The sequence below is a fragment of the Ascidiella aspersa genome, chromosome 6 (assembly GCF_963924565.1).
Source record: "Ascidiella aspersa chromosome 6, kaAscAspe10.2, whole genome shotgun sequence".
In the NCBI taxonomy this organism is placed as follows: Eukaryota; Metazoa; Chordata; class Ascidiacea; order Phlebobranchia; family Ascidiidae; genus Ascidiella; species Ascidiella aspersa.
This window is the reverse complement of record NC_139452.1, coordinates 17,035,360-17,059,241: the sequence shown is the minus strand read 5'-3', so window position 1 is coordinate 17,059,241 and position 23,882 is coordinate 17,035,360. Positions and strand designations below refer to the sequence as shown.

Sequence of the window (23,882 nt, the reverse complement as noted above, 5' to 3'; positions counted from 1 at the left end):
TTTGAAATTTAATCCGGAATTGGTCACTGTGTTCAAGAAATAAAACAAACTAAAGTTATTCAGGACTCTGTAAAAGGAGCAAAAGCATCCACCAGTCTAACTTAAAAAAAAGTTCAGTAAAGGAAATTTTTACAACGTTTTTTATGCAAACTTTAAGCCTATTTTGCCGCAAAGAATGGCTCCCATTTAGGCATTATTGAACTTAATGAAACCGGCCGGCGGCATCCGGCACGCCAAGCAATTGAATTTAACCCAACCCGCAGCTCATTTCAATTACACTTACCATTAAATTACACCATTTTATCAAAATAAGGATATATTTAACGTACAAAACTATAGAATAGACCTATACTACCTGTTTAACGCTGTAATACCGCTGTAATACCGTCATAAACTAGCTTTGTTGTCTTGGTATGTTAGATTTTTTTGTTATATTCAGTATATTCTTTAATATACGACTGTGACAACCCAACTGATGTGCATCCACGTAAATCGAAGCGTAAAGAACGCCGTTTATTTTACTGCTGTACTTTATAACCTAGTGTTTGTGCTGCGCTATTCCTCACTTATCCTGCCAGTTTTCCCTGGGTAACACTGGGATTTATGGGGCAGTAAAATACTAAAAGTATTACTTACATTTACACTGATATAAACACTGCACCATAGCCAAAAAGGTTAAATAGTTAACCTTCTTCCGATGCGCAGTTCAACTCTGGCCCTACCTCCAAGTGGCGGCACCGCATCCTTATGGGAGATCGGCAGACATATACTGATATTTCATGCATTTCCGGCCTACTTTTTGGCCAATGGGAAGAAAAGGATGCACATTCACCGCTTACTTTACATTTCACTTTCTTTACGTTCTTTTAGTTAGTAAAAAAGGCAATAAAGCACCAATCATGCGAGACCAATTTTTAAGGTTTCAATCATTTTAAATTTTTAGCCTTTACCAAATGTGGACGATGTATAAAACACGCTATTTTTTCGGGAACTTTTTGGTGGAGTTCCTGTCACTTTTCCCGTGGTGTAACAACCAAAAATATTCTGTTGAAATTTTTTTCGTCCCCTACGTTAATTCTTTATCAATGAACAGAACGACAGCCTACCGACTTAAAATATATATTACATTTATTGAAAAAGGTCATGAAATACAAAACAATGAACTCTTTTCGGCGCCGGCCGAATGGTTGATAGATGAAAATGATTTATAGATGAATATCTCAAAATCACTCAAAACACAAGTGGATTGACTTGCAATTGGTCGGGGATCTTGCAAGGTTGCAGCCAAGCTTCCACCTCATGTTCCTCTGCGTCACTCATCCTGCATAGGTGCGGTGTTCGATCGCATAACTGGAGGATATCTTCGTTTGTAATCAGTGGCAGGTCGTCGGTAAACTCGTCAACGAAATCCAGTAGTTGTGGTTCCAGATCGAAAAACCTCGTATGGCTGTAAATCAAAAAATTGTTTAATACAAATATTTAATCAGCACTAATGTATGAAAATGTTTTACCTTTATTGCACGGGACGAGGTCGAAAGGTTCCGCCAGTTCCTTTATTTCATTTAGAAAATCAACCTTTTCCAAGATTCTCTTCCGCATCCTTGTCGGCTTCCTCATCTTGCCGACGACCGAGGATGAGGTGCAGCGATGCTCAGGGTCATCTTGGATCCTGACCAACTTCTCCCTTGTCAAGGCTCTCTGCATGCTTGTCATCCAATCTTCCTCTTTTTTCCTATCCATTTTTGGTACATGGAAACTTGGAGACTCTGAAACGTGAGACGACCTAATCTTAGGCACCATATTAAGCCCATCACTCAATTCTTTCGGTGTAATCTGATGATTGGATCCACAACGCTTGGACACCGTTCGTAGTTTCGATTGGTTCTTTACCACAATTTGAGCCCTATGGTTGATCGGCGCACGAAGTTTCGTGGAAGAATCAATCTTGTATGGTGCCTTAAGTCTTTTTGGTGGCCAAAGTTTAAAAAGGAGAACCATCGAATGCTTTATGAGAGCTAGGTGCAGCTGGCAACTTAGAGGTACTCAATTTCATCGCTGTTTTGATTGTGTTTGGTGTCCGCAGTTTGGAGTGACATCCAGCAGAAGCAAGTTTTTTTGTCTTGGTTGTTTCCCTAAGTTTTTACGGAAAGGAAGATCTGTCTACAGTTAATTTTTTAGAAGCTGCCTTCTTCGCCAGCCGTTGTGCGTCCTCTTTCGCCTGCTCCGCCAACTCATCTTGGTAGTACCGCTCCCAGTCTTGTTCAGTGGGAGACTGGCGAACGCTTTTTTTCTTTGGTAGTTGACTAATAGCTTTCATAATGTCATCAACTTCAAGAAGGGTATCTTTGTTTGTTGTGTCTCCGGGATTTGAACGGAAGGAATTTATGTCCTGTCTTTTGCAATCTGCCGTCTTTGTCAGTCGCTGTGCGTCCTCGTTCGCCTTTTCCGCCAACTCCTCTTGGTAGTACCTCTCCCAATCTTCTTCGGTGGGAGTTGTTCTAACGCTTTCTTCATTTGGAAATTTGTTAATTGCTTTAAAAATATCGTCATTAGTGAATTTCGGAATTTTCACATAAGGGTGCTTCCTTTTGGACCATTTCTAAAGCCAGTATTCGTGTTTAGGGGAAAGGAATCTTTAACAAAGGATTGGGAAGTTTGGGTTGGAATTGACTTAGGATCGGATTTACGGTTTGGATGTGGGCGGGCATAAAACATTTTCTGATGGTCTGTGTTGGAATTGTTGTTGCCAAAAACTGCAAAGTTTGGCTGGCGACGGATAGGGATTTTAAAGATTTAGTCTGAATAGAGATAGGAAGGATTTCGGGTTTGCTTCTGGATACAGACGTGTGTCCTTACAGAGTTAATCGTCGGGGTTGAGAAGGTTTGGGTAAATGGATGTTTTACGGACGATTTGACAGGTTGAATCGTGCAGTGAACGAAGACCTGCTGCGGTGATTTAGATAGGGACAACCGATGAACCTACTGGTGACTGGGCTAAACGATTCTGTACCCTACACTGCCTTCGTTTAGTCAGAAGAGCATTGGTCTTGGTCGAGACATTCCTTTCCAAGCGAACCAAGAAAATTTCAAACATGTCGGAGGTGATGATCAAATTCACGCGTGGTCATTTGTCGGGAATCCTGTCTGACGAAACACAAGCATGTCAGCAGGTAACAGGAACGGCGGTTCGTATGGAAGTTTCACAGCCGGTTTGGTAATGGACTTCACTGCGTCAGTATCTTATCGTTATTTGGGTTGCTTGAAATCTTGGTAGAAAAAATATTGCAGACATAAATTAACAAACTTAAGAACTAACCGTTAACCTAAAAATAACATTCCTAAATTGAAATGTTAGCCATAGCAAAGGGTTAATTAAAGTTCTTTAAAATTAAAATAAATGTTTGCCTCGTTCATAAATATAGCGATTTCCGAATAAAGCAAGTTTAATTGACGTAAATTCTGTCATTAAAAGTAAGACTATTAAAATATGAAGAGGTATTCGAGACCGACAAAGCACGACCGACATTAGGGTTATTTTCAGCACTTTTTACAAGCCGACATTAGGATTTGCTTAGTTTGTGCCGTATTGTGTTTGTCATACCTTATGAATTATGATATGAAATGTGGCCGACAGGTTAAATGAGTCGCATATTCTACTACAGGGCGGTCCAAGGTTGACAGCATCGCGGGCCACAATATTTGTTGCATACTCTTGGCGGGCCACATAAAGCAAGCTACATTTTCGTTTGGTCGGGGTATGAAAAGTTTAACGATGACGCCGCAAAGCATCGTCAAAAAGTAACGTCGATGGACATATAATATAAGGTCCACAAACTTGCTACTATCGTTGAACTTGTGCGCAAATGGAATCGAGTGACAACGAGACTGGCAAAAAGGTGCGCGCAAAGCGCGAAAAAAATTGCGTATTTGACAAAATTTCAATTTAGAAGAAGCTTACTGCATTTATAAGCGTAGAATTTTTTTAACTAGATTAATTTGGCTAAAATTGCATCACGGAGAGCGTCAGTCTTTAGTCATAGTGAAAACCTGTAAAACCTTTTTTGGCTTGCGGCCCACTACGGAAATTTTAAATAGTTCGCGACACCCTTGCTCGTATTTTTGCTGAGTGGGTAATTGTAACGTTACAATACGAGATTGCAACAGCACCTTTACAACAAGGTTTACAAAACCCATTTTTGGAATTTTTATCCTACACAAAAAATTGTTAGCAAAAATTTAAATCCTGAAGAATTTGACATATGTTTTGGCACCCTTGAGCGTCTAAAATGGCGCCCTATAGAGTACCAGGGCACCCCGGTTGAGAACCACTGCTGTAAAACAATACTTTCCAGAAGCGCGGCATATATTTTATCGTTCATTTACTTTGAAGTGGCAGAAATAGTAATTTATATTGGGCTGTATTTTTATGTTATGCTCATTTAAAGACGGAAAACAAAAAGCAAATATAACTTAAGACGTAGTGCGACTTTCAAACCGGTCTAATACATCATAAAAATTAGGCGTTCTTTGTCACCCCCTGGATTCGAACTTGATAAGCGATAGTAATCTGGTTTATATAATAGTGTAACCGGAAAAAATGTAATCATAACCAAACAATTGCAGTATGCTTGCTGATCGTTGGTCACTTATATTTCTTTGATTAAACCCTCAACTATACGCATTACAATAATTCAACAGTGCTTGGCGGGCCATGAACAATGATGTCGCGGGTCACATGTGGCCCGCGGGCCTGGGTTTGGACCACCCTGTCCTAGTAGATAACGTTTATTTTTAGTAGGCTAGCTAGCAAACATCGTATTAAAAAGTTAAGCCGCGAACTACAACTGCACCATTTTGTTTTTACTTTTTTATGGAAACTTAACCTAATAAAAATAGCTATTCCGAACAAACAATTGAGAAACTGGTGTAACTTATGCATTACCTTCAAGCCTTTTTTAAATGCAGCGTTCCTGGAATGCACAATTCCTCGTAGAAAGGATACAAACCTAAACAACGTTGCAACTAAAATATCGCTATTCAAACTTAAGTGTCGATTATGTTAAATTATACGGCTATCTAAACACAGACATGCAAAGATACACGTTTGCTAACTTGAAATATTTTTACCTTTGTACAAGAAAACATCCACCCTCGAAGAGCGCGATAACCACCATCACACTGACCAACAACATAGCGATGTTAATAGCCTGATTGGTCTTCTGTTTTTCCAATGAGTCCGGGACCATTAAGTAGAAACATTTCTGGAAAGCATTCACAGGCTGCTCTGGTTCGAACGTAATGCCGAACAACCCATTAAAGGGCGCAAACAGTTTCGAGTCGATTTGAATAAAAAACATAGCTGTTGCTTCTGCCATAAATTTCTGTCGTTCCCGACAAAATACATTGAACGAATATGTAAAAAAAAACATTGCCCTGGCAAAAAGCCATTGTTTCAAGTCGCTTGTGACGTAACAGAATATTTGAGAAACTACTGAATTTGGCAAACTTTTTGAAAATTACAGTCGAATCTTTTACAAATACTGCATTTTAGGGTATTGTGCGGAAGAAAGGAGCACTGTATCAAACTATTTGCACTCTGTTTTAAAAGTTGTCAAATTGTTTTTTGTTTAGTTTGTTGTTGTTTCGTGGTTAACACCGACTGTTTAACACTATCAAAAAGTACACCTATATCTGCTATGTAGCCAACCAAAGTCTCAGAAGTGGTCCTCTAAATTTGTTACTTAATAAATAGTAGGTATGACAGCAGCATTTTTTTGACATAAACATTTGCTCTATGTTGGGGTCTAAAGAAATACAACAGGGGTCGTTTCCGAGAGATATAGGGGGACCATAGCACATTCTCTAATTCAGGGTCGGTGTGCCAACATCACAAAAATCTAAACTTTCTAAAAAATGGCGACTTTAAAACGCGCAAGACAGTCATAGTTAGACCACCTTTTATGAAACTGCTTCAATTAAAAAAAATGCCGTTGTTACACCAATATCGGGAATTAGGGCAGACAGCGAACAGATTAGCTGCGCCAAACTCGACGTTTTTAGCAAGAGCCAGGGTTGCCAGATGGCACAAATAAAAAAGCCAAATCTACTACAAACTATAACAAGTCTGTTTTTCCTTGAATTAATAAAAAATTGCAATAAATGGTTATGGTTGTACATTAAATTTTTCTTTTTATGGCAATTTTTTGTCGCTTTTTGTAAAATTTTTTTGAAATGTTTCTCTTTTTGTGTTAGTTTGATATCTTCTTAACATAACACCCATTACATTTTTAAATAAAACAAAAAATCCTAAAAAAGCCAAATTTCATTTGGATTTTTTCGTTTGAAAAATAAAATCCAAAGAGGTTCAAAAAAGCCTAAATTTTCAAATTTGGCTTTAAAAAATCCTAACTGGCAACCCTGGCAAGAGCGATGTCAATTGTTGATTACACACTTGCTAATCAGCCAACCCGAACTAATAACCAAAGAGAAAAAAATAGCGGGTACGGGCGAAGCCTAAAAAATTTACGTTTCGTGTATCATAGACGCTAAAAACGGCGATTATTAGGAGGCTACGACTGTTTAAAAGTAAGTGTTCGACGGTAGAAAATCGCAACACCTTGATGACGCAATTAAGTTGCCTGATTTCAATAGTGCGCGAAACGCTTTAGACATACGACACGTACAAGGATGCCAGATTGCCTTTTTTGCAACAAATTTCCAAAATCTGGCTTTTTTTCAAGGTGGTTTGATGTCAGAAAAATCATTAGGCCTTTAGGCTTTTTTTCTGTTATATTTATAGAGCAGGGGTGCAGGCGCGGATCTAGGATTTTAGTTTGGGGAGGGCCATGAATTTTTTTCAGATATGACGTCACAAAAGTATTCCATTGCGTGGCGTCATAATTCAGTTAAAAATAACATCGGCTGGCCGAATAAACGAACTCCTGGAAAATAACGCGAAAATCAGACCTTTTCAAAGCACAAAAAGTGATAAGGTTAGCCTCTACAGTTGGCCGGTTTGCTAGTGTGACCCGGTATGAAGAATATCGCTGAAAGACGCTACCATGTCTAATGTCTACACATCTTGCTTTTTCCCGAAAAGTCGAGAGCAACCGCACATGCCACCGAAAGCGCCGAGGCCACGTCGCAATAAAACCATAGTGTTGTCTGCTGCGGTCAGCTGTGGTTCTATCATGACATTTCTCTCAATTTTTAAGTTACTGTAGTTGGTTTTTGCCAAATAAGGTTGCTGAAATGAGCAAAACTCTATGCAGAGTTAATCCTAATATAGGTTATTCAAATCCTTACACAAGGGTCGGCAACATTTGTGTAGTAGTCGCGAGCCAAAATCAAACTCAGATAGGTCTCTGCGGGCCGCACAACATATGTTAAATGAGAATTTGTATTGTTACAACTTTATAACAATTGTGAATCAGGTGGGCCTCCGATTTTTTTGCACTTTAAAAACGTGGGGCAGTAAAGTCTTGGCGCAAATTCGCTAAAAAAAGCGTTTACTTGGTTTAAAATTCGAGTCCATACGTCGTCATCCCCCTACTACTATTAAAAAGTGTAATAAAATTACTTTGAGAATACGCGATAACTTTTATAGTTAATCTATTTTAGTGTTTGTTAACCATTTGGGGCACACCTGGCGAGCGAAGCGAGCGCGATTTTTTGGTACACCGGTATTTTTTTTTAATTTATTGTTTTTGTTACATTAAAAAAAAAGGTCAGCGTACGGTCACTTAAGCCGTCTCTGCAAATCTGAAAAACGCCGCTTTGCGCGAGTGCGCGAAACGAATTTTACAATGTTTTTGAAATATTTATTATATGGCGCCATGAGCTCGTACATCACTACAAAGCTTAAAAATATGTCTTATTTTGGTGAAAATAGGCCATACTACCTAGGGAACCGCGAAAATAAGCTGCCTATTAAGTAAAAAAAATGTACATTTTTTTTTTTTTTTTTGTTTACACGCAATATAACGTCATAATCTGACGGTATAAAAAAATAAACTAACGAACTTGTTTTTACGTTTAGAGTTGTTCCAGAATGTGCAATTTAAGTCAAATTTAAAGAAGGCCACAAGATGTCGTGCGAAGCGCGTAAAAATTGCGACTATACATTTGTTTTAAAATGCAAAATTTAATTTGGCTTTAGAGGAGGCTTGACGCCCTGAGCACAGATAAAAAATGTACATTGCTTGATATATTGGCGTTACTCAAGTTGTGGGGCGCGTAGACCCAAAATAAATTTCGCACAAAAAACTCTGTTTTTTGAGGATTTAAGTTACCCATGTGTTACTTGCGGTACAACGGCCATATTGCAAAGACCATATAAATCAGGAGAAACACATAACATCAACTAAATTAGGTTGACAAAATGTGAATCGGTATACTTCAGTGTTTACAAACAGTCGGTATTTTATTCATATTTTAAAGACGGAATACTTTCGACCGAAGCGCAAAAATATATATAAATATAAGGCTAAGTTTGTTAAACTTTCGTTGAAGAGAGTGCCACAGTGCATAGGACGCTATTGTCTGTAAAGCTGCCAAAAAATCACATGGAACATACGAGAAAGACAGATGAGATTCGCGCGAAGCGCAAAAACAATTTTCGTTTTAGTATTTCAAACAGGCTAAAAATCGAATTTCGCAGGATCATGATTAGATCCGTTCCTGAAAGAAGTGTTTACGATACAACCAAAGATGTAGAAACTGGTCATTGTTTTCGCTTGGCTTAGCCTATGTATTTTAAGGAAAATAAGCCCCTGTTATAGAGGCTAAAACTAATTAAAATGCATACGTTTTTGCGAAACCTTTCCTGCTTATAGATCAAATCAATAAATCATTTTATTATGGGACGTTGTTTAGAACTCCAGCCATAAGACCGAGATAGGAACAACACCAACGTCAGAATAAAACACAATTCGAAATAAGGCCAAATAGGACTAATACCTAATGCAGTACCGGGAACACACAATAACCTAAAAAGCAACAATACCTAAAGCAGAAACATCTATAAAACCATAAGACCAACGACATAATACAGCCAAATACGCAGTAATATCCAGTACAGCAGGGGTCGGCAACCTTTTTTACACTGCGGACCGGTTTAAAGCTGAAATTTTGTCGCGGACCGGCCTTAAAAACACCAAATGTTCAGTAAAGGAAATTTATAACAACTTTTTCCAATGTCCTAATTAAAATGCATGCGTTTTTTCGAAAATTTCTGGTCTGAACAACAACATTGTTTATAAATATTGTTTGCATGATTTGATTCTATTGCACTTTGAGGTGAGCACACTTGAACATCAAAAAAGCATTATATATGTCCCGTTTTCAATATATTGTACATACGAGGAGTTGATTTTACAATAAAAAAATCGGGTTTTGATCAAAATATCATCTGGATACCCCGCTACGGACCGGTAATGAAATCCTCGCGAAGCGGTACCGGTCGGCGGACCGGCGATTGCCGACCACTGCAGTACAGCATAAGATGAAAATCGTCTAAATAAGGCCTAAATATGAAAATCGTCTAAATAAGGCCTAAATATAAAAATCGTCTAAATAAGGCCTAAATTTTGTGTTAGCAACTGAGATCTAGCCCTTCTGAAGTTGCTTTTTGACCAACGATTAGGCCTACGGCTTACGTATAATTAGTACACCGAAAGCCATTGCAGACTCACCGAATCTGTTAAAAGCCATTGCAGACTCACCGAATCTGTTGATCTATGATGCAAGCAGTGCAGGCTAGAAAAACAACTAGCCTGCAGTGAGGTTGGAACTCACGACCTCCGGTCAAGCCGGGACCGTCGCTCTACCAACTGAGCTATGCAGGCTCAGAGACAAGCAATTCAATTGATCCGCAGTACCAAATTATTTATTCAATGAAACATGCACACATATGTGTGTTAGCAACTGAGATCTAGCCCTTCTGAAGTTGCTTTTTGACCAACGATTACGATTTACGGCTTTCATTTGAATAAGGCCTAAATTCATCGGAACAAGGCCTAAATTATCGGAATAAATCCTGAATTCGTCGGAATAAAGCCTAAATGTCCAAAATAACGCCTGAACCTGTGGGTAGAGGATATGGGACGATCGGGGGCCATCGGTCTGGCATCGGCCTTTTTGGTGACTACGTTTGGACGCCCTAGTCCTAATGTGACCGTCGCCGTGAGGGCGCCGCTGTTTTGACACCGGATTATTGGTCCTCTTTGGGTTTATTGGTGGGTAATGGGTGGGGTTAGAAAATGGGTTGGTGTTAAAATTAAGGGCGTATGGTTGAGCCCATGTAGCTTAGTTGGTAGAGAGGCGATCCTGTCTTGACCGAAGGTCGTGAGGTCGAACCTCACTGCAGGCTAGTTGTTTTTCTAGCCTGCCCTGCTTGCAGATTCGGCGAGTTTGCAATGACTTTCGGTGTACAGACCACAGCTATTGATGGATCCTCGTATATGTTGTTGAACCATGCTAAATTCTGGTGGATTTTACAAATTATCGCGCTTATTTCAGCCCTAATTGCTTTACATCGCGGGGACATGGACAGTAGTCCAAGCAATATTTTTTATCATACCGAGTTTAAGGCGACTATAAGTATTAGGCAGAATTGCAAATAGGCTACCATATTTAACATGGGCAATGCCGAGTAGCGTCAAAGTTAAATACGTTTAACTTTTTACATCCCGTTTGGTCGATCCCTGTTGTTTACTTTAAGTTGCTATAGTTTAGCATCTAGATCAGCGGTTCTCAACCAGTGAGCCATGGAAACATTTTAGGTGGGCCACAGACCAATTTAACAAAACTAGATTTTTTAAAGAATTTAGTTTCATTTGTTTCACTATACCTGATTTAACAGGAATAATTAATGGCTTGGGGAGGAATTAAGAAGGAAAGTAAATTAACGTAATTTTATTGTTGAAGCAAGTACCTCACACGGTTAAATAAATAATTTGTGCTATATGCTCCGCTATTTTTTGTTCTAAACCTTTTTTATAGTTTGTTCTTTCATAAAAATTTATTGGGCCACAGGATTTTTGTGCAACGAAAATGGGCCAAGAAAGAAAAAAGGTTGAGAACCACTGAGCTAGATTAAAAAAACCAAGTATAGTAAATGTTTAACAAAAAGATACTGAGTGACATTGGGTTCAACATTTGGAACAATTGTCATTTAATGAAAAAGTTAGTCATGTTTTTATGTTGGTTGGTTTGCTCTAGCCCAGTGGTTCTCAAAGTTTTTTTCGAATTCCTCCCTTGCAAGCCCAAATACTATGAATTCCTCCCCAGAAAAATCACAAGGTACCGGTACGGTATTCTACCTTTTTTATTTGTTACTTCGATGTAATTTAGATGCGATATACGTCTGAAAGTTAAGTTTGTTTGAACGTATAACGTAGGTATTGATATAATACCTATGTAGCTAAAATGCCTGCATTGGTGTATATTTCTCTAATGCAAAGGTCGGGAACCTATGGCTGGCGAGCCATATATGGCTCTTTTTATGAAACAATTTGCTTGCAGAAAAACCTAAGCCATCATTTCTCAGCATGGTTTGAATAATACTGCACACAGTCACAGCCGATTTCCTAACTTATTATATTTCTTTTTTATTACCTACACATATAGTAGCAAATTTTCGGCGCTTTGCGCGAATCCTATTTGTGTTTCGAGACTGTTATCCCATTTGAGAGATTCTCTTGAAATCCAAAAGGCCGTTTCTTTCAACGGAACTCCGTAATCAAAGTTGTGCAAACTTACCTAATTCATTTTTGGTGCATAGCATGTCCTGTCCTTTAAACGAGAACAAAATAAACAACCCTGTTCAATTTTACATTTTTTGCCAACATATGACTAGGGGCTATATGTTAAAAACGTATTAAATGGACTTAGAATCTTAGATTATAGGCCTAATAGACTTTTACAACACCAATCATTACAGTTAAATAAGCTTTTTGTTAGATTTAACGATTAAATAACTTCTATTTTTATCCATTTTTCCTCCCTGGAACAAATTTCCTCCCCAAATTTAAAAATTCCTCCCTAAGGGAGCCAAGTAGCTCACTTTGAGAACCACTGCTCTAGCCTTCTGGGTTGGTACATAATTTTATTTAAAATAATCAAAGACTTTTTAAAAACAATTACTAGCTTTTCAAAACCTAAAAGTGACATGCTTGAAATATGTTTTGAATAAAAAAACAGTATAAATGGCATGATCCACACAAGTACAAATCAGTGCTGCGGAGTCGGACTAGGGACTCCAGGAGTCGATTTGTTTTTGCTCAAGTTGGACTCTAGACTCGAGTAAGACCACGTAAAACTACCCGAGTCCAAAGTCCGACATGCACATGCGCAGTACCAAATTTTTAAACTGATATGGCCGCCAACTGGAAATCGCAAAGATGGAATAGCATATGGTGGAATATTTTCCAAACATGTATTGTGATTGAATGAATTATATGACACCCCTATAAGTGGATTGCTGAATGTCCACGTTCTTTTAGTTACGAAAATTGGCGGAATACAAGCTGTAAACTTAGCGCCGGACTCGGGACTCGACACAATCGTACATTTGACCGCAGTCGGACTCTGGTTTATTTTTTTAGCCGGAGTCGGACTCGCGTTATTTTTAACCGACTCCACAGCTCTTGAATAATCAATTGTAAAATTGTTCTTCCCGCAAAAAAAGTATTAGTACAAACGTTTTGACCATCTATTCAGGCGATCTTCTTCAGGGCAATATCATTGCAACTATAGGTGCAAAAATAAATATACACGAGAGACAAACAATAACGGCAAAAAACACAATGGACCATGTTCTAAACCAGGGTGGTCCAAGGTTGACAGCATCGCGGGCCACAATATTTCTTGCATATTCTTTGCGGGCCACATCAAGTAGGCTACATGCGTACCAGGAGCGGATCAATGCTTTTCGTTTGGTCGGGGCATGAAATGTTTAAAGATAACGTCACAAAGTAACATCGAAAGACATATAAGCTCCAGAAACTTGCTTCTGTCGTCGAACTTGTGCGAAAATAAAATCGAATGTTAGGAGACTGGGAAAAATGGTGTGCGCGAAGCGCGAAAAACTTGCGTATTTGACAAAAATTTTAATTAGAAGACTGTATTATATAAGCGTAGAATGTTCGCGCAAGCGAAATGTTGCATACTACACATTCGCTAAATTACAAAGACGTTATCATTTCGCGCAAAAAAGGTTTAATTAACCAGATCAATTTGGCTAAAATTGCAACTGGGTTGGGACCACCCTGTTCTACTAATGCGAACGATTCGCTGATAGCAGGTAGTACAGCATAATAGATGCTTTATGATGTCACAATAGACATCATAAAACACGCTATGATCGAATAATAAAACATAACTAAAGACAATAAAGATGACAGATAATGTTTAAAAACTTAAAAGACTAATTCTCCTTGCGGGCCCTCTGAAACTGCTGTACGTACCCCATTTGGTCCGCGGACCCCAGTTTGGGAACTCTAGACGTATGGTATAAGCCAGTGCTTCTCAACCTATGGGTCGCGACCCAAAATTGGGTCGCTGTTTGATTTGGTTGGGTCGCCGACCGCAGTAGCTCACATGTTTATACTAATTGAGATTTCAAAATTTCTCAATTAAGAAAATTAAGGAAGAAATAAAAATAGTGTCTTATTATTAAAATTCGAAATTCTTTATGCTAATGCCTATGTTTTGTTCGCTTACAAGAAAAATATTGGGTCGCCAAAGCTTAGTTGTCATAGTTGCTTAATATTTGGGTCGCCTCGAAAAAAGGTTGAGAAGCACTGGTGTAAGGCATTCATAAATAAAATTTAAAGACTTTTTGACAAACATGGGTTTTCAAAAAAACTTTTCACACATAAATCAATTCAAAGACTTGAAGATTTAAATATTTTGTTGCAACCCTGTCTGTTAAAATGAATGTTTGTTTTTGAACTGTGTATAATTAAAACAATGCTTCATTTTATCTTGATGTCATTCTAAAAATCTAAAGCCTCAACTGTGAATAACTATATGGATTTTAAAGAAGGCATCATTTGTCAGTTATTTGTTTGATGATTCATATTCTTTGCTTGTTTGGCCAATTGCATTATCAGAATGTGTTGAAATTGCTCTTTTCACATATTGGTTCCAGTCCTCATCTGACATTGTTTTGGCCCAAGTTGGAATATTTGATTCATTCAGAGATATGCTTTTCATCGATTTGCGAACAAGATCTAAACAAAATTAGTTTTAAATAAGAGTACTGATAGTGCTCAGAACTTGTCATACACTACAGCACCAAGTTTAATTGCACACCTTGGTACACCCTCAAGCCAGTTATTTGATATTACGATTGGAGCCTAGTTATTTCATGTTTGAGATTCTATTTGAGTCACCTTTTTATTTTAGGTTTAAATCATCGCCTAGTGTCATTGTAAGTTACAATAACATTTTTTATATTATTACTTTTTAACGTTATTAAGAGTTTATTATAGATAAACATGAGTTCTGATTTGTTCTGCTCAGCTTAAGTCCTGTCTAATCTTATTATATATTATTAAACTGTATTATTATTAAATTTGTATATTTTATGGCCAACCAAGCGAATTAGTGAATAAACTTGCAGTACAGCATAGTAGTTGTTTCGAAATAATGCTATGTATGGCACAGTACAATTTGCAGGGTTTTGTAAAGCGCACAGAGTTGCGCATACATATAGAAAGTGCATGGCTGGTGGATATTAGAACATGTTAACTTTTCTTGACCAACGCGCACAGCACTTTACGACGTTTTAAAATGGCGTGAGAAATGGTCTCTATTTTTTTTTGTTATTTCAAAACACATTTTAAGTAAAAATGTACTGAACACCAGCCCAATTTATATAATATACCTGCATTAACAACTATTTCTCGTGGTGTTTCTTCATGGAAGTCTTGGTTTGTCACTTCTTCATCCTCAGAACTAATATCAAGATCTTCTGCTAATGGCAGTAGTTGATAACTAAAAAGAATACAATAAAAATTGTACCATATATTGTACTTAAGAATAAATACACTTGTTAAGAAAACAACAAAGTAAGAAAAACTAGCCTGACTTTAGATTTTTGAAAACTTTATCCTGGTTAACAGTGTTCACACTATTTTATTACACCCATGCGGACCTGTTCATTACAACACAGTTCTGTACGAATTTTTTTTGTTGTGGGTTGAAAAGGTATCTTAAGTCTAAGCATTTTAATCGTTAGCCTTTACAGTCATCCATCCCTTTTTAAATATTTTTGATAATCCTTTTTAGAGTGCCTAATAAAACACACAATTTTAGGTTTATTAAAAAAAAAATTCAAATTAAAAAAAAATTGTGTCTTTATAAATTTTTTACAGAAATGTAATATATTAAAAACTTCAAAAATGTTAAAAAGTGTGGTGCTTGTTACCCATTATGGTCAAACTCTTCTGTGTCACTATCTACTTCATCACTACTCAAAGGAGCATTTTGGATTGGAGGAGGACTGTTTGACACTTCATTTTCTTCTGGTACAACTTTTCTCTCAGGTTCTGGAACATTTAAGGCAGTCAAAGGCATTATAACAAATATTAATTTGGGGATCCTATTGCTTGGATGTTGCTGAGATCATTCTATTGTTGATATTAGATATGAATTATAACCAGTAGTTATCATTCAGATTAAAAAATATGGCATGATAAATTATTTACATAACCATGGTCATAACCATAGTTATGTAAAGAATTTATCATGCCATATGGTCATAACCATGCAATGTGAAAAATTGCCGTGAAATACACTCAGCTATTTTAAGTTGATCGAACACATACAACTCTCAAGCTTTTGGATTTTCAATATAGTACTTCATTTACTTATCATTATTCCGCCTGTTTCAACCTTACAAGAAGACATATCACATAGATAAACCGCATAACACACACTATGGAAATAGAATAGTATTATTTTATAAAACTACATGATGTTTACTTCTTTAGCCACGCTTCAATGAACAGAAATATGACTGTACGAAAAATGATAGAAATCTCAAATGACACAAATCAGGAGTGCTATGAAAATGTTATTTCTGTTTTTTCCCGATAGAATAAAAAATGGCGGACATAACTTTAACCGAACCCTAAGTGCCATCTATCTTATATATTTTTTTCCCGATACTGGTATGTATATATTTTTTTAATTCGGCGTGTGAATATTAGTCAAATGACAGTGAACTTTGCTGAAATATAGGATAGATGGCATGCAGGGGTGGATAAAAATGAGGTCCGTTATTTTATTTATTTATTTTTTTTGCGAACATTAACTAGGCCAGCGGTTCTCAACCAGTGGGCCATGGCTCACTGGTGGGCCATAAGAACATTTTAGGTGGGCCACATACCAATTTAAAAAAGCTAGATTTATTGAAGAATTTAGTTTAATCTCGGTCACTATACTTCATTTTACAGGAATATTGGCTTGGGGAGGAAGGAGGAATGTAAATGAAACGTAAATTTATTGTTCAGAAGCAAGTACCTCACTAATACACGGTTGAATAATTAATCCGTTTTGACATATGCTCCGCTATTTTTTGTTATAAACATCTTTTATAGTTTGTTCTTTCATCAAAATGATTGGGCCATAGAACTTTTGTGCAACGAAAATGGGCCACGAGAGAAAAAAGGTTGAGAACCACTGAACTAGGCTATATGTAAGACGTAGCCTAAGTGCATTTTTAAATATGTTTTTTTGCCATTAAAAGAACGTTTTAACGTAAAGACGGATTGAACTCTTCTATGTGTTCAGCAGAGCCTAGCGCTAAACTTAATCTGTCTACACTCACAAAATGCAATTTAGGTTATGCGAAATTATCCAGTTTAGTACTAAAACCCCCTTTCCGCGTAGCATTTCTGGGCACTAAAAGTTGGTATTACTCTAGCCCAGTGCTTTTCAACCTTTTTGCTGTAGTGGAACCCTATGGAAACATTTCACTGGCTCGAGGAACCCCAGTGCAATAATTCCACTGGCTCGAGGAACCCCAGTGTAATAAACACACCTCAATTAGCTAAACAATTTAGAAATTGCGGAACCCCTGGTCTGTACTAGCGGAACCCTTAAGTTCCGCGGAACCCTGGTTGAAAACCACTGCTCTAGCCTTTGGTCTATTCTATAGAACTACCGTATTGCAAACTTTTAGGTACGCTTTTCTTCTTACTATGCGCAAGCTCCATTATTTTACACTTTGAGATTTTACACTTTGAGTTAAGTATGTTTATTAGGTATTTGGAACCGGTTATTTTTATTTTTTGCATCGCTTGAACGCAAAAGGTTTCTTTTAAACTGAAATTAGCCCTGTGCCTATGGCTATGGTGAAACCATTAAGACTATATTTAGTACGGCGTCAAACCTTTTTCGGGCAATAAACTTATTTTTCCGTTTTAAGTTTACCGCGACGTATGTTATAAACTTTGTATGTCATAACATTTTACACGTCTTTCTGTGCTGTGTTGCGCACCCATTTCCTCTATCCATCTTGTTTTTATGGTTTATTTTTTAAATGTTTGGCCTAAATGTCTGAAACAAACTAAATCTAGCGAATAAAATATACAATGTTTGCTGGTCATTATACTGATTAAATAATTTAGCTGTTAGTGGGAGCCATTGAGCCGACTCCGTACAGTTACTGACTTAACTACTGAAAAAAAGCAATTGACCGTTCTTGAACGTTGTAGAAACAGTTTTAGAATATCTGTAAACCAAGTGCACACGAGGTATGTGTTACAATAGTTGCGCTGTGAAAGTCAACCTGTGATGTTTTTGAAAATATTATTAACAAAGTTTTGGTTATGATTGTTTTCTCCAGTATAATGAATTATGCAGTGTGATTGCAGTTGCACGATTTACAAAGTGTTAGCTTGTTGTACCAAATACTTGGTTATAACTTATAATATATTCTGTAAATGTCTTAACGTTAATTACGCCCAAGCTCTGAAAATGTTATTTGCATTTTAAGTTAAAGAAATATGACTTTTTAGGTTGCTTGATGTGACAACCGTTCGGAAAGGCAATGAATTAGCTAAAAGAACATTATTGTATTACAACAATTATTATTTTAATGGAATTTAATTTAAAAGCGAAAACGCCTGCCGTTGAGAACCAAAAGTTGTACTGGAATGAATAATTTTTAAACAGTCACTTATACGCCGCCGTCGTTTGTTTCTTTCCTTGTGTACACTAGCGAAGTTGACCCTAATTGCAGTTCTAGTGTTCTGCTGTGCAATACGTCATTTCGCCGTGCATCGTTAAAAGCACAGCGGCGATTAGCTACGTCGTTCGATTATGTCATAGACGCGCCACTCACGACAAGCGAAATGACGCAGCGAGCAGAAAGAAATACACGGACGGAAACGCAAACTAACATCATTTGGTTTTACTGCAACAACCCTTGGATGGGTGGTCGTCCGCCTTTAAAATAGTTCGGGAGTTTGCAATAGCACATTACAACTATTGGACAAACCTGTTGCCGGCGGTGTTTCATAAGTTCTAGTTTTCGCATTTCTTATGTTCCCGATTAGCTGCAAATAATTAAATAGCGCAAACTAAGTCTGGTTAGAAAAGCTATATCTATTCGACACAACTTTATTATACATTTGCTAAACTGAATTAACAAGCTATTGACGACATTATGACGCAGCTGTATGTTCGTTCAGTAACTGAATTCAACGAAAAAACAAAAATATAATGCATATTATATTTGTACGTAAGAATAGAAACAAACAAATCAAATTTTAAGATAGATATTCTTTTAAGTTTTACATTTACGTAACCCTCGTAACAGTATAATTGTCTTATATATATTTAAGATATGCTGCAAGCGACCGTGATCTTTATAAAGTAAAAAATATCTAAATGTGGCTTTTGCTTGTTCGGTTATGGTATTTCGATTTCAATATTTTGTGTTAAAGCCTATGTGGTCGCACATCATTAGCCCTAAACAATGCTGAAGTAGAAATGTAAGATTGTATAATAATTGTGTGATCATCAAAACATAAACGGATAAAACACAGACTACTTTTGTAAAGGCGGAACTAGCTTGTAAAAGAAACAATGGCGGCGGTATTGACCGCCATTGCGGTAATACTCTTCATTGTGTTTGTCATCGGAATAATTGGCAACGCAGTCGTTTTATTTGTGCTGCTGCGGCAGCGAAGCACCTGGTCGATCACCACGACCTACCTCTTCAATTTGGCTCTCGCCGACGCGCTGTTTATTTGCTTCGTGCCTTTTTGGGGCCATTACTACCTCTCCGAATACAATTGGTCTTTTGGCGTTGGCATGTGCAAGCTTACGTCGGTTGTGACTTCAGTGAACATGTATGGAAGCGTATTTTTTCTTACTGCCATGAGTGTCGATCGTTGGATGGCCGTGGTACACGCAACGTCGGTTAACATTTTCAGAACTTCTGTTGTGGCGCGCTGGGTTTGCGTGAGTGTTTGGTGTGCCGCTCTCATTTTGACGATACCCCGCCTCATATTCCAACAGCTTGCTGTGTTTCCGCTCAACACCACGACGGAGAGCGAATCTGGTGAGATCGATTCGACCTTGGCTCCAAACGTCGTCGTTACATGTGCTCTGTACATGCCATCTAACTACAGCAACAAGGAGGTCATCATGGGTAGTTTAGAGTTCATTCACAGCACAGTCGGCTTTGTGATACCGATGATTGTAATATGTATTTGTTATATGAAGATAGTGATGACAGTGAAGCACAAGGTGATAAGCAAGCGAGTGAGAAAGGACAGAGTGGCTAACCTAGCAGCGCTAATCATCACCGCGTTTTTTGTATGCTGGCTTCCATTTCACGTTATGAACCTATTTTCTGCAACAGTTGGTTGGTGGACCGATCTACCTTTTAACGAAAGTTTGTTTAACAAAATCAAGCCTTTTTTCATCGCATTGGCATACGCAAACAGCTGTATAAATCCCATTGTTTACGCATTCACAACGACCAACTTTCAAGAAAACATTAAAGACATGTGTGGAACGGATGATACGCGGCCTTACAAAATGACTGTCGGTCATCCGGCTATCGAGGATAAGCAAAATGGAAATGGTTGCCACAAGGCAAAAGAAGAGGCCACTCTGAGTCCACACGTTAAGCGGCCCAAACCGAAAGAAAAACAAAATATACAAGTGCTTGTTCAAGCTCACGAGGTACATTGAAAATATTTTAATAAGACTACGTAAAAGTTATGTTTTCAAATGGCAACCTCACGCACCGATTGCTCTTTTTTCCACCGTTTTTATATTTAGCAATATTTTTGATTCTTAAATTGTAATGAATTCTGGTTAAGTAACGGTCATGAAAAATAATTCTTATTTAATTCGCTATTTTTTATAATATATAGACCTATGTTGGTAAAGTCGTTGATAAACAAATATCCGAGGACTGCACTTATATGCGTAAATTTCAGCTGTAATTATATTTTTTAATTGTTGTTAAAATCTCCCCGTATTTCTGGTTGTTGACATTTTGCGCAAAATTTTCTTGCTACTTTGTAATTCATCGAAATAGACAGTGGCTTAAGCTTGTTGATGCCATCGTTACCACAATCGCCTATTCTTACACAGTCAGTCAGTCACCCATCAAAAGACACCTAAACATGGTGATATATTTTGCATGCTAAACAGTTGACTGCGAAAAACAGGCACCTCTTTTGCAAACATTTAAAACTAGTTTGCGCAGGTATCCTCAGAATCCTTATTGCCGTTCATTTAAAAACATATTGCGAAAAAATACACTAGGTCTCGTTTTACAAAATTTAATATCTGGCCCGCGATTTTCCATCTCTACAGTGATACGGCCCTTTAAGAAAAAAATTTGTTTATCACTGCAGTATAACTATATGGTTTGCGCTTTATTGTCAGGGCGAATCAAGTAATCCACGTCCACAGGACGGGGCGACGTGCGAAGGCCAGAGTTTTTCTTATTACTCTTGTCCGGCTGTAATGCAAGGATTAGGCAAGGCTAACGAGTGCATGGTCGATGTGGAGTCAACAGCCGTCATCTCTACACCAGATGCGCGCCACTTTGAAGAGGTTAAAATTCGCGAAGCTGAGGCATAAAAATTCTTACCTAAGGGTGGACGTGACTGTATGAATACCGAACAATCTCAGGTTTACGCTGCAGAAAATTCACTTGGCAGCTTTTTCATGTATTTTTTGCTGTTGTGCTGTTAAATCTTCGAAATTTGGCTAATTTTGAAAGTTAAATGTTTGGTAATTTTAGTAATATACGAAACTTTGACTGCTTCTCTTGCGTTTGCCCTTTCCAATAGTTCCCTCGAACGAATTGTATACTGTGAATACTATGGCTTATCGACCTGTTACCGATTAGCACACAATATATTATAATATATTGCAACATGTTATAGTTAGCTATATCGTGTAGCAAAACACATCACAAATTTTGCGAAATTGCTTGTTTTAAATCCAACAAAACCAACGCGTTGCAAAGAACAATAAATCTTGGCAATTTATATTTCAAACACTGGATCCCAATACATGTTATCAAATCGCCAAACTCAATATTTTTTAACATTGTAAATACTAATTTATTTGTGTTTAGCAATTGTTTAAACGTGAATGTTACACGATTTTTCCAGCTGCATAATTATCTTTTGCAATTTACATATATGTTTCCTTGAGGTTTTATTTGAATAAAGTAAATTCATTTCATCATTATGGTGTATATTTTGTTTGCAATGTGTCTTAGCCTTAGGTTTACAGTACAAAATGACTCTTGCGATAAGCAATCTTTATTGTCTGAACGTTCTATGACGCCATATGGCCAAGTAGAATTGACCTTATTCGGTTGGCCTTACCACGTAATTGACGACAGCTATTGTACGTCCAAGTTCTATAGTCACTGATTTATGACTCTCGTCTATCCCTTATAATCGTCAGTTTGACCATTTTACGCTGTATTTTATAACAATTTTATTAGACCTTGATGCAACAACGGCCCCTTACGATTATACCCGCCCTGTGATTTCGCTGTTAACATATTCTTAAACCTAGGTGTTAAAAAAATCCCATAACACCTTAACTGCCAATATATGCGCTCTGTATCTGCACTTTTTAAAAGGGTGATATCTGCTCTGCTGAATCTATACGTTTGCTTTGCTGAGCGTTTACTCGAAATTAGGTTTGTGTTTAGACGGTGGATCTCATTGCCCTTTTGAAAGTGTTAACACCATAAGCTATCATGCAATATAAGCAGATTGCGCTTTAATCTAATATTTTATTTTATGTTTTGTGTGAAAGCTTATAATAATCATTTTTAGCAAACCAGTTATTTCCATAATGCACTGAAGTTCCACTGGCGAAAGGAAAACAGCACATAACGCATAATTTGTGTCGACATGTTTCCGAATGAAATTCACCAGAATGATTTTGACTATCGATCGTGTCAGGTCAATACAGCGACCGTCCAAGTCGATATATCCCTTTAAATGACGCGGAGGCTGTATAGTCTCCGCACTTTCGTACATCAGTTACAGTACTGCATTATTTATTTATGCAAAATAATACTAATGTATGCGACTGTCGCCCATTTTTTTAGGGTCCAAGGTGAACTAACTTTTCATCGCAGTTTTACAAAACACATTTTAAACAACAATAGTTACTTTTTTTGAAAAAAGCATGTTTTCACTGGTAAAATTTAACCGAAGCGACTTTCTTTTAAACAACATTAAAATATGAACCGAATCTTACATTTGATGAAAGAACAACCTTATCGATATTAAATTAGCGTGACATATGCCACTATCAATGAAGTTGCCTGTGGTTTCCCTAACTTCCTAGCCACAATTTTCTGTATTTAGCAGGTGTTGGCAAGTGCGATTTTACATAAATTCACAGTTGGTTGTTGATGCAGTTCCCGAATAAAAGACTCTTCATAAAATTTGTCACATGCGCTTTCTAATTACCACAATTTTAATCGGCACAACTTTTTTATGTTTTGGGCTTTCTAAGACGATAGTGCAATCATTTCTGCGAGCTTTTATTGTATTTTTTATTGCTGTTAAGCATTGGTATGTAGTTGTAGTTACATAGCTTTTGTTAATGCGAAACAACAACAAGAAGCACTTAACGAGACGCACGCCGCATATCTACGGGTTCAAGCAGGTTCATTGCTAGTCGAATATGGATTATTGTCGACCGTTCCTAAAAGCGCTGTATACCACAGCTGTCGTGCAAGGCTAATATAGGCGTCACTTGCCGTTGATCGTAATATTTCTGAGGCATCATTATAGCAAAACACCATCCATAGATTTAGCATTAATAAGCATACTTCCAGGCGTCAATTGCAGAAAAGTGTGATACTTTGAGGCGTCGGTATGTTTAAATCAGGGGTTCTCAAACTTTTACCCTTAAGATTTATCTGGATGTACGGTGTAACTCTAAAAAAATTTACCTTAAAAAAACAAAACACGTGTTTTAGGGTAAAATCCCATACCTTTGGTCTATCTGCAATACAAGCAAAATACAATTTCGTCCCATTAGCGCGTGCGCGGCAGTAGATAATCTGCTGGCAGTTACGTCACAAAACAATGTTAAAGCTCATTTGTGATGAAACATACAATAATGTTTTTTACGGTGGGAATATTTAATAGTTTGTACCTTATATAATACCATTCTAATAAACTGCGATCAATTATTGAGCAGCATGCTGGGTTTAGTTTAGAGACGTTGCACTTAATAAGCTTGAACTTTCTCGCTTGTCTTTTAAGAAATTATCACAGTTATCACAGTTTGATTCGGTGACAGTTTTACGACTGAGTTAACAGAGTCCTGGTTGAATTTTTCTAAGAGTTTAAACTTAT

At 37.4% G+C, this 23,882-nt stretch overlaps 2 protein-coding genes across 2 annotated transcripts; one reads left to right on the top strand and one right to left on the bottom strand.

Annotated features, from left to right (window-relative positions):
* Positions 1-12,094: 12,094 nt before the first annotated feature.
* On the bottom strand, positions 12,095-15,889 carry LOC146140525 (uncharacterized). Its single transcript, XM_083393144.1, has 3 exons — positions 15,434-15,889; positions 14,891-15,000; positions 12,095-14,234 (listed from the first exon to the last, which is right to left on the bottom strand). Exons 1-3 carry the CDS (start codon positions 15,580-15,582, stop codon positions 14,062-14,064), a joined length of 432 nt encoding a protein of 143 aa, XP_083249270.1. The 5' UTR covers positions 15,583-15,889; the 3' UTR covers positions 12,095-14,061.
* Positions 15,890-19,101: 3,212 nt separating this feature from the next.
* LOC146140524 (type-1 angiotensin II receptor A-like) lies at positions 19,102-21,120 on the top strand. The gene is made up of 2 exons (XM_083392644.1): positions 19,102-20,208; positions 20,923-21,120. The coding sequence occupies exons 1-2, from the start codon at positions 19,102-19,104 to the stop codon at positions 21,118-21,120; spliced, it is 1,305 nt and encodes a 434-aa protein (XP_083248770.1).
* Positions 21,121-23,882: the final 2,762 nt, after the last annotated feature.